Below are 10,558 nucleotides of genomic sequence, written 5' to 3'. Positions count from 1 at the left end.
GAACGTATCAAGTTGTATAAAAATGGCTAACTTGAAGCTCATCCTTAAGAATCAATGTAAGGTTGCTCCGAAACCATTTTTTGTAAAATCTTAAGGATCTCTTGTATTAATTTCTTAAGGATGAATAAATAACTGGATATAACATAAAGAACAGATAATATTATTAATGACATTAAGCGAATTTAAGAAAAAATTCCTCATTCCATTGATTTTTAGAGATAGCTTTCGACTCAACAGGTAATATCCTAACTCTTGAGAGTAGTGGGATATCTCAAAGAAACCGCACATCTTACTCAATGACTGGGTAATATTTTTAGGTCAAACCATCAGTATCTTCTTTCGTCTCTGTTGAAATGACCCCTCGCTATGATCAAAATTCACCTCTAAATGAAATATAATAATCCCTAAAATGTCATAATGGATACTTTAATTAGGAGTTAAATGATAGCTTAGATCTACAATAATACGTGTTATTGTCCATATGAGAAATTTGAAAACATCTTCCTCTATCTAGTTATCTCTCTCTCTCTCTCTCTCTCTCTCTCTCTTCTCTTTATTCCTTTTCCTTTCTCCTTATTTCCGTCTCTCCCTCCTCTCGCTCCCTCTCTCGTTCGTAAGGCGGTCTCCCTGAATAGAGTATAGGCCCCCAATAAACTAGAACTGGGGAACGCCGAAAGTTCTAAGAAGAAAAGATTTACCTCTCTCCCTCTCTCTTTCTCTCTCTCTCTCTCTCCCTCTCTCTCTCTCTCTCTCTCTCTCTCTCTCTCTCTCTCTCCCTCTCGCTCCCTCTCTCTCTCTCTCTCTCTCTCTCTTTGTCTCTCTCCTTCTCTCCCTCTCTCTCTCTCTCTCTCCTTCTCTCTCTCTTTCTCTCTCTTTCTCTCTCTCTCTCTTTCTCTCTCTCTCTCTCTCCTTTGTCCATCGACCTGCCGGCTAAGAATATAAGCGCCGATTAAATACATATTGAAGTGACTTTCGTAGAAGCTAGGAAGATACACGAGTAACTCCTGTCTGTCTCTCTGTCCATACACCTCTCATTATCCTTTCTCCGTCCGTTAATCTGAAGCTTCCTCTCACTTTCTCTCCCACGCTCTTGCACTTTCTCGCCAATATGCCTTAAGTTCGGACGGAGTTGGAGGAAGGTGGCCGTGTCAAGGTGACCTTTGCACGTGGAAACGTGGACGCATAACTCCACGGTTATGCGGGAATTTCTCCACGTCAACCCATGCGAGCAGAACGTGGGAAAGGAAGTTATTTTAACTTCCGTTTCTGCTCTTCTATTTAAGACGATGTAATCAGTTCTTTTTATAAAATGTTTTCTGAGTTCCAAGAGCCTTTCTTCTTCTTGTGTCATTGGTGCTTGAAGGTGATCTCGCCTGCGACGTCCAACCACGTCGTTTCTCCGACGAGTATCTGACAAGTGGTATCAGAGCCAGGGTTGCGGGCAGGGAGTCGATCGTGGCAGTGTGTAGCCGCTGGAATCGGGACCGCGCAATCAACACGCACTGATGGCTGGAAGGAAGGACGGCATCGTGCAGAGGGTGATTCGTGAGGTGAGCGCCGGGACCGGGTTTCCGATGCTCACCAAGACCAACTACTCAGAATGGGCGCTTCTCATGAGGGTGAAGCTTAAGGCCCGGCTGCTTTGGAGCGCCATCGAGGAAGGCGGCGCCGAACCCCATGAAGAAATGCAGGTGGTCGACGCGCTCTGCAGTGCCGTGCCATCGGAGATGTGGCCGGTGATTGCAGAGAAGGAGACGGCCAAGGAAGCATGGGAAGCTATCGCAACCATGCGGATCGGTGATGACCGTGTGAGGAAGACGTCGGCTCAGAACTTGCGGCGACAGTTCGACTTGGCGACTTTCAAGGAGGGAGAGTGTGTTGAGGACTACACGCTTCGTCTCAACAGCATGGCGTCGACTCTCACCACTCTCGGCAACAAAATCGAAGAGACGCAAGTGGTTGAGAAAATAATTCGTAGTGTCCCCCAACGTTTCAGGCAGATCGTGGTCGCCATCACTACGTTGCTTGACGTATCAACGCTCACTGTTGCGGATCTGACGGGCCGGCTCAAGGCGGCGGAGGATGCCTTTGAAGAGACGCCGTCATCGATGCACCGCGAGGGCAAGCTGTACCTGACGGAGGAGGAGTGGAATGCGCGCCAAAAGAAGTAGGATGTTGGCAGAGGAAGCAGCAACTCAGCACGCCGTGGCAGACGTGGGCGTGGGCCAGCCCGAGGCAACGAGAAGGGTTCGTCGGGCAACTCTGGCCGGTCCAACGATGAGTGCAGAAAATGCGGGAAGTTGGGCCACTGGGCTCGTGAGTGCCGCTCAAAGTCCAAGAAGGAGCAGGCCCACGTCGTCCAAGAAGAGGAGGGGGCTTCACTATTTTTTGTGGAGTCAACCCCGGTCATATCGACATCTCCGGTACCAACCTCCACTCCACTCCACGCCCCGACACAGATCCAGTTGCAGGAAGAGAAGGTGTTCGCCCATCTTGGAGACAAGGAACCACGTGATGAAGAAATGTGGGTCTTGGACACGGGTGCCACAAACCACATGTCAGGTTCCCATATGGCCTTCACCGAGCTGGATGCGGGAGTGCTCGGTCAAGACGCTTGGCGACTCGGTGGCACAGATCGAAGGTCGAGGGACTGTCATGTTCCAGTGCAAGAATGGCGAGCACCGGTCTTTCGGAGGGGTGTATTTCATTCCCCGATTGACGACGAACATCATCAGCGTCGGTCAACTTGACGAGGCCGGGTATCAAGTCGACATCGAGAAGGGGGCAATGAAGATCCATGAACCAGGTGGACGGCTCCTAACAAAGGTGATGCGCGGAGAGAACCGGCTGTACATCCTCCACGTCAAGCTGATTCGGCCAGTGTGCTTGGCGACGAAGCTCGACGAGGAAGCCTGGAGATGGCACGCGCGCTTTGGCCATGTCAACATGGCTGCCCTGAGGAAGATGGCTCAGGAGGAGCTCGTGCGTGGGTTGCCAGAAGTTGGTCGGGTGGACCAGTTATGTGAGGCATGTCTCGCCGGCAAACAAAAGCGGTCGCCATTTCCTGAGCAGGGCGAGTACCGCGCGCAGCGCATTCTGGAGCTAGTACACGGCGACTTGTGTGGTCCACTTGCACCGGCAACACCCAACGGCAGCAAGTATTTCCTTCTACTTGTGGATGATCAAAGCCGGTACATGTGGGTGGCCATGATGTCTTCAAAGGACCGTGCTGCAGCGGCCATCAAGGAGATCAAGGCTCGAGCGGAAGGCGAGTCCGGACTGAAGATGGGAGCGCTCCGTACCGATCGAGGCGGCGAATTCACCTCACACGAGTTTGCGGAGTACTGCACGAGAGAAGGTATTCATCGTCAACTCACAGCGCCATACAGCCCGCAGCAGAATGGGGTCGTCGAGCGCAGAAATGGTACGGTGGTAGCAACTGCAAGGAGCATGCTCAAGGCGAAGGGGCTACCGGACTGGCTGTGGGGTGAGGCAATAGCAACTGCTGTATACATCCTGAACCGGTGCCCAACAAAGAGTGTGGATGGTATGACGCCATTCGAGGCGTGGCACGGGAAGAAGCCGGCAGTGCACCATCTGAGGGTGTTTGGTTGCATTGCCTACGTCCAGAACACAACGCCACATCTCAAGAAACTCGAGGACCGCGGCCGCAAGATGATCTTCATCGGCTACGAGCGTGGATCAAAAGCCTATCGTGTTTATGATCCCACCACAAAGCGTGTCCATGCGAGACGAGACGTGGTCTTCGATGAAAATGCTCAATGGAACTGGTGCAACGGTGCAGAATCAGGTGAGGAGGGCAGCAACGGTTTCATGGTGGAGTATACCATCGGGAATCAAACGCGTGCGGAGGATGATGCGGCGCAACTTGAGCAAATGTCTCCATCGTCTGTGCACTCTAGAGGGGGAGCAACACCGATCGAAGATGGAGGAGAGGACGTGGAGTTCGCCACTCCACCCCATGTTCGTATTGACAACCTGGATGCTGATCACGGTGATGATGCACCACTCCGCTTCCGCAACATCAACGACATCATCGGGCCGGCTTCTCCGCATGGGCTTGCATCACGGGCATCAATTGCAGAGGAGCTGCATGCTGTAAGTTCTGATGAACCTGTTTCCTTTGCTGAGGCAGAACGCAATCCAAGCTGGAAGAAGGCTATGGAGGAGGAGATGGCATCAATCGAGGAGAACCGCACCTGGTCCCTTGTCGATCTCCCGCACGGTCGTCGAGCGATCGGGTTAAAGTGGGTGTACAAGGTGAAGCGAGATGAAAGCAGAGCCGTGGTGAAGTACAAAGCACGTCTTGTGGCGAAAGGCTACGCTCAGCGCCAGGGGATCAACTACGACGAGGTGTTCGTACCTGTGGCACGGCTCGACACGGTGCGCCTTCTCATCGCTCTCGCGGCGCACGAGGGGTGGGAGGTGCATCACATGGACGTGAAGTCGGCATTCTTGAATGGCGATCTCCAAGAAGAGGTGTACGTGGAGCAACCTGCTGGTTTCATTATTGCCGGCAACGAACACAAGGTGCTCAAGCTGAAGAAGGCGCTCTACGGCTTGCATCAAGCGCCAAGGGCCTGGAACGCGAAGTTGGACAATACGCTAACGTCGTTCGGATTCAGGAGGAGTCTCTTGGAGCATGCTATCTACACCAAGCGGAGAGCAAATGCGCAGTTGGTGGTGGGAGTATATGTTGACGACCTAGTCATCACCGGCGCCAATTGCGACGACATCAAGAAGTTCAAGAAGGAGATGGCTGACGCATTTCGGATGAGCGACCTCGGCCTGCTTCGCTACTACCTCGGCATTGAAGTGAAGCAGAACACGAGGGGCATCTCGATCAGCCAAAGAGCCTACGCCGCCAAGATTTTGGAGAGGAGCGGCATGACAGGTTGTAATCCTTGTCAAGTACCAATGGCTACACGTCTGAAGCTGAGCAAGAGAAGCGAGGAACCACTAGTTGATGCTACAACGTACAGAAGCATCGTGGGGAGTCTCAGGTATCTGGTCAATACTCGTCCAGATCTTGCTTTTGCAGTCGGCTATGTTAGTCGGTTTTTGGAGGAGCCACGAAAGGATCACATGGCAGCTATGAAGCAAATTCTCCGCTATGTAGCTGGAACCAAGAGCTGGGGTCTCATGTTCGAAAGAAAGAAGAAAAAGGAGGTCCAGCTGACAGGGTTCAGTGATAGTGACTTCGCCGGTGATGTTGATGCTCGAAAGAGCACAACTAGAGTCATTTTCTTCTTAGCCAGCAGCCCCATTACTTGGCAATCGATGAAGCAAAAGGTGGTGGCTCAGTCTAGTTGTGAGGCGGAGTACATTGCGGCTGCCAATGCTGTCTGTCAAGGCTTGTGGCTCGCGCGGATGCTAGCAGAAATGCAGGGCTCAACCCCGATTTGTGTTTTTGGTATTTTTCGGGCTGGTACACATATGGCGCTTGTTAGGTTGTGGATCAATAATGAGGTGATGGCATATCATCCAATCATTGGAAAATATTTGTGAAAAGTAAGGAATAAACCCTAGATCTGATGAAAGGGCAGCTATGAGGACGATGAGAGATAATATTCAAATTAAACGTTAGATCAATGTCCAACATTTTTTAAATTTTGGGCTTGATATCAGATGATCTAGAAGCCCGATTGAGCTAAAATCTTGAAAGAAACTTTTTCTTTCTCTCATCTATTCATTCATATGTTTTGATACATAGGATGAGTCATTTATATTTAGAAAAGATCTTGTAACTCACTTCTTCCATGGAGAGGCTTATTGAAAGAGAGTGGGGTTTTGAAGATTCATCTAGTGTCCCTTGTGCCCTCACTGCTTGGAGAAGATCAATAGAGCAGAGCAGATGCTTTCCTTCTTCAAAACATTGGCATGTTTCTGGTAGTGCATAAGGACCTATGGTAAGATCTCTTGCCATACATTAATTGATCTCCATAAATTATACGTAGTTAGATCTACGCCTATTCTCTTCTTCCATTTCATTTTACCATTATCACTAAGTCTCATCCCATCATCTCCATCATGTCTCATCTTCTGATCCTCATTTTAGTCACATACTCTACCTATTTCATCAGCTTCTCCACTTATACATCATCACCTCTTCACAACTTTACATATCTATCATCTCTTATTTTCCTTTGATATATTCCTTGCGCTCATTAATACCCATATTGTTAGTTTTAGATATTCATTATCACTTTCTTACTTCACAGTTTCCATCATCTCAATTCATATGCATTCTATATCATCCCTTTTGAATATCCATTTATAGAGTACTAAATCCCTAATCTATGATCCCTATGTAGATGACTTGTACATATCGCTCATTAGCCAAATTTATTGGTTAAACACAAAAACATGAATGACATACGTTAGCCCTAATTTTTTAGTTTATGACAGCTGCAGGCAGATGCATCTGCTAAAATAGCCACAATAGTCGGAGCAACCATTCAAGCAGATACATGTAGCCATAATCGCTCAAGCTTCAACAGCAGTTGCAACCACTCAAGCAGCTCGCTAGTACGCGTAGCCACGCAGGCCAGCTGGCAAAACCATTTTGCATATGCATGACCATGACCACACACTATGGGACCAAGGACTAATGGTGTTGAGTATTTTGTGTGCATGGCAGAAGTTTGATTTAATGGTTAAACTTGAACTAGGTTTCAAGAATTTTATATAGGCCATTTCAATAAATAATTTCAGAATTTTGTCCTGACGGACCATGACTAAAGAGAGGTAGAGAATATGTTGTTTTGAGGTAATTATCAAGATCGGCCCCACCCTGCCTCCAAACATGCCATTGAAAAGTATTATTCATAGTACTGGTCCTCCAAAATTCATTCTGAAGATCAAATTCCCAAGATCCAAATCACAAACCTAACTCAGTCTCTCAGGATTGATGCCACTGACTAATATAGTGAAACTTGCTAATATGAAGGAAATAAGCAGTAATGTCAAGCTGACAAGGAGAAGCGTGCACCAGAAAATAAAGGGATTATGGTTCTGATTTAATGTCAACAGTACATTCCCTTCAACATATGTACAAAGGTCATGGAGAGATTTGTCGATCTCATTGCCTCCATATCTTGGATTCGCTATATGTCATAAGTGGTAGAGTGAAGAATACAGTTTATACATAATAAACACTACACAATAATCTGAAGAATAAAACAAAACGAAAATAAGGACAGCTAAGGTAATTTAGAGGGTAAATGTACAAGCACGGATAAGATTAAGGTATGACCATGCAAATAGTAGACATAAAAATTCATAGGATAGATATCCATGTCAATAGAATTTGCAACATACGGAGTGAATGATAATGACAAATGCAAACTATGAAAAATAAAATTGGTTGACAAAGAATCCCTTAATAATAAATGTCTATCGGCGTAAAATTCAACATGCTAGAAGAATTATATATAAATTAGGAACTTTGTAAAAAAGCATGTTAATTATAGAGGAAGACTCATAAGTAAATTCCATTTACCATCAGATTGACAAGCACATTAATACAAAAATTGGAAACAAGTATGTATGGATCATTCAAAGTTGAGGAAGTAAAATCAATTTGTGTTAAATGCTCACATATTGCCTCATGGTGCTTGCTGCTTGGCTCATGCTGACCACTTCCCTCCCGATGCTCGCCACTTGCTTCTGATGGAAATATATGCCAGAAAGCCGATCCTTCATTCGATACCTTGTTCCATGTTCATTGACACATAGCTTTTTCTGGCCCTTTCTGCTAAAAATACAACACGCATGTGCAACAATACACACACGCAAGACATTTTCTCTCCTCCATGTATTGTGGGATCGTGGCAAGCTCTTCGCATTTCCACAGGATCGAACGACGCAAGAGATGAGACAAACAGCGAGTGTGCATGAAAAATTCACACACAAACACACTTCCATGGATCATACAAGTTTAGTCCAACATGAGACACAAAATAAGTTGACCTATATAAGCTGAGAGATTAGCCATAGGTAAAAATATCATTACATTGCCATATCATCACCCTCCTGCACGCCATGTGTGAATCACACATGCACCATGTCATAGCCATAAAAAGACCCACCTAGTACATGCAGCATGATAGCTATGTGGCATACCCCACGCTGCATCAGTGCACGCAGGTGCCACATGTACGGTTGTGCAATGCTTGCTGAGGTGGCTGCCTTACCATGTGGCACCAGTAACTCGGAAAGAGTTGATTTTTATTTTTCAGAAAAACTTAGAAATTTGAAATTTTCTCCAAACTTTAGACCCTATAATGTTTTATCCACAACTGTAAACAGGGTGAAATTTTCACCCAATTCTAATATTCCCCACGCTCTTTCATATCATTCATCTTGCATTTCAAAAAAATGTTACCAAGGGAATAAAAAAGCTTGCTAAATATGGCACTTCAGTTTATATTTCTCTGCCCAGGAACTATGCACGTTGTTCGTTCATTATTTCTCTCATTCCATCTCCTCAAAAACATAAACTCAAATATAATGATTAGTTCACAATGGTTTGACATTAGAAAAGGTCAAACCTGAAAATTTCATCATTTATCAATAATCATGCAAAAATGAGCACATGAGTGAATAAATTGGATGAATGCTAAAATGAGATAAAGAGATGACAACATGCATAAAATTCATGCTAATTAAGCTATTAGATTGGATAATAATGATGTGAATGGATGCACCAATAACATGTTGTCAGTCATATGATGAGTATGACTAGTTCCGTAGCTATTAACGTGGAGACACTAAGGATAGATAGTGAGTGCTCTTTATTATAAATATTTAATTAAATTGATCCGTATGAATCCCTAAATGGTATCTATATTAAACTGTTAATCAGTTTGCTTCACGTCCCGATTATGCAAGTGGTCCTTAGACTTGAGACACCAAAGACGGCTTGTGGATGGATAGTTGTACTTAGGGTTTGACGGTCCCTACTCGGTCTAGTTATTTAGCAAGGACCTAAACCTTACCTAAAGTTTGGTCTGGTTTTGGTCCGGTCTTGTCTGGTCTCGGTCTGGTCCTGGTCTGGTCATGTCAACTAGTCAAAGTCAAAATAAAGAAACTGTCACAGAATTTGTCTTGAAAGGAAAAATTCATTGCAATGTCATCTATAAAAATCAACATTGGAAGATGAAAAGAACAATACAGAGATAAACAAGAATAGAAAAAGAGGAATAAAAGAAGTAAATAAGCAGAAAATATAAATAAAGTAGAGAAGATGTAAATAAGGATAACATAATAATTAAAAAAGAGACCAAGAGGAAAAGAAAAAGATAAGAAAAGAGGGATAAAAGAAGGCGGATAAAAGTAAAGAAGAGTAGAAGAAGAATAGCACAAAAGAATCAAAGATGAAAAGAAGATAAAATGAAAAGAGAGCAAAAGAGAACGAAAGATGAATGACGAATAAAAGAAAAAGAAAAGAAGGAGAAGACAAGAAACTAAGGAGAAATGAAGAGTAAAAGAAGAAGAAAAAAGAACGAAAGTTGAAAAGAAGAAAGGAAGAAAAGAACAGAAGATGAAAAGAAGAAGAAGAAAAGAAGAACGGAAGATAAAAAGAAGAAAGTAATAGAAGGTGAAAAGAAGAATGGAACGTGAAAAGAAGAAAATAACAAAAGATGAAAAGAATTAAAAAAGAATAACGGAAGATGAAAATAAGAAAATAGCAGAAGATGAAAAGAAGAAGAGGAATGGAAGATGAAAAGAAAAAATAAGGGAAGATGAAAAGGATGAGAAGAGAGCGAAAGATAAGGACATGAATAAAACAAAAAGAGAACAAGAATAAGAAAAATAAGAAGAGAATAAAAGAAGAAGACAAAAGGAAGAGAAGAATAATAGGAAGAAGAAAAAAAGGGTGAGCAGAAGGGGAGTGTCCGATCAACTTCGACCGGTGGCACACTCCTCTTCCCCCCGCTGTGACCCCCACCCCTCTGGATGGCAACGCCTCCGGGTTGCACGACCACGACCAGGGCGAGGGGTAGCCTGACCAGTGGGGGTGCATGATCAGAGGAGGGAGAAGGGGTAGATCTCCCCTCCCTCTTGGTCACACTCCCCCTCCCCTTTGGTCGTGCTCTCCACCCCCCTTTAGTCGTGCTCTCTCTTCCAGCCGCCCCTGCCTGGCCGCGCTCCCCCTCGCCCTTCCCCCGTCATGCTCTCCCCGTCCTCCTCGCGTAAACAGGGCGAGGGTAGGGGGTCAAGGGGGTGGGGTGAGAGATCGATCAAAGGGGGGAACAAAAAAAAAAAAATATTTTTATCTTTTAATTAGTATCCAGTCCCGGTCCGGTTTCACTTCCGGACCGGATCCGGTCGGACCAACCATTCCAGCATGGAATGCAGGAACGGAGGTCCAGGTTTGGTCCGGTCTGACCGGTTCCCAATCTAAAATGTCAGACCCTAGTTGTACTCCGACTATGACATACACATCTCTAATCATGGGATTCTAAACAGTGTTAATTCGGGTGCATCAAGAAATTCAAGAAAACGATTGAGCGGTAAAGATTGAACAATCCAC

The 10,558-nt window shown here is 45.3% G+C and overlaps 1 protein-coding gene across 1 annotated transcript; it reads left to right on the top strand.

Moving 5' to 3' along the window:
• The first annotated feature begins 1,505 nt into the window (after positions 1-1,505).
• LOC144704507 (uncharacterized) lies at positions 1,506-2,171 on the top strand. The gene has a single exon (XM_078576948.1). It carries the CDS (start codon positions 1,506-1,508, stop codon positions 2,169-2,171), a length of 666 nt encoding a protein of 221 aa, XP_078433074.1.
• The last annotated feature ends 8,387 nt before the right edge of the window (positions 2,172-10,558 follow it).

This window comes from Wolffia australiana, chromosome 6 (genome assembly GCF_029677425.1).
Source record: "Wolffia australiana isolate 7733 chromosome 6, ASM2967742v1".
NCBI lineage: Eukaryota > Viridiplantae > Streptophyta > Magnoliopsida > Alismatales > Araceae > Wolffia > Wolffia australiana.
This window is presented reverse-complemented; position numbering and strand designations above follow the sequence as displayed.

What these genes read in the sequence shown, in the direction of transcription:
- LOC144704507 (XM_078576948.1), top strand. Translation starts at nt 1,506, where the DNA reads ATGGCTGGAAGGAAGGACGGCATCGTGCAGAGGGTGATTCGTGAGGTG.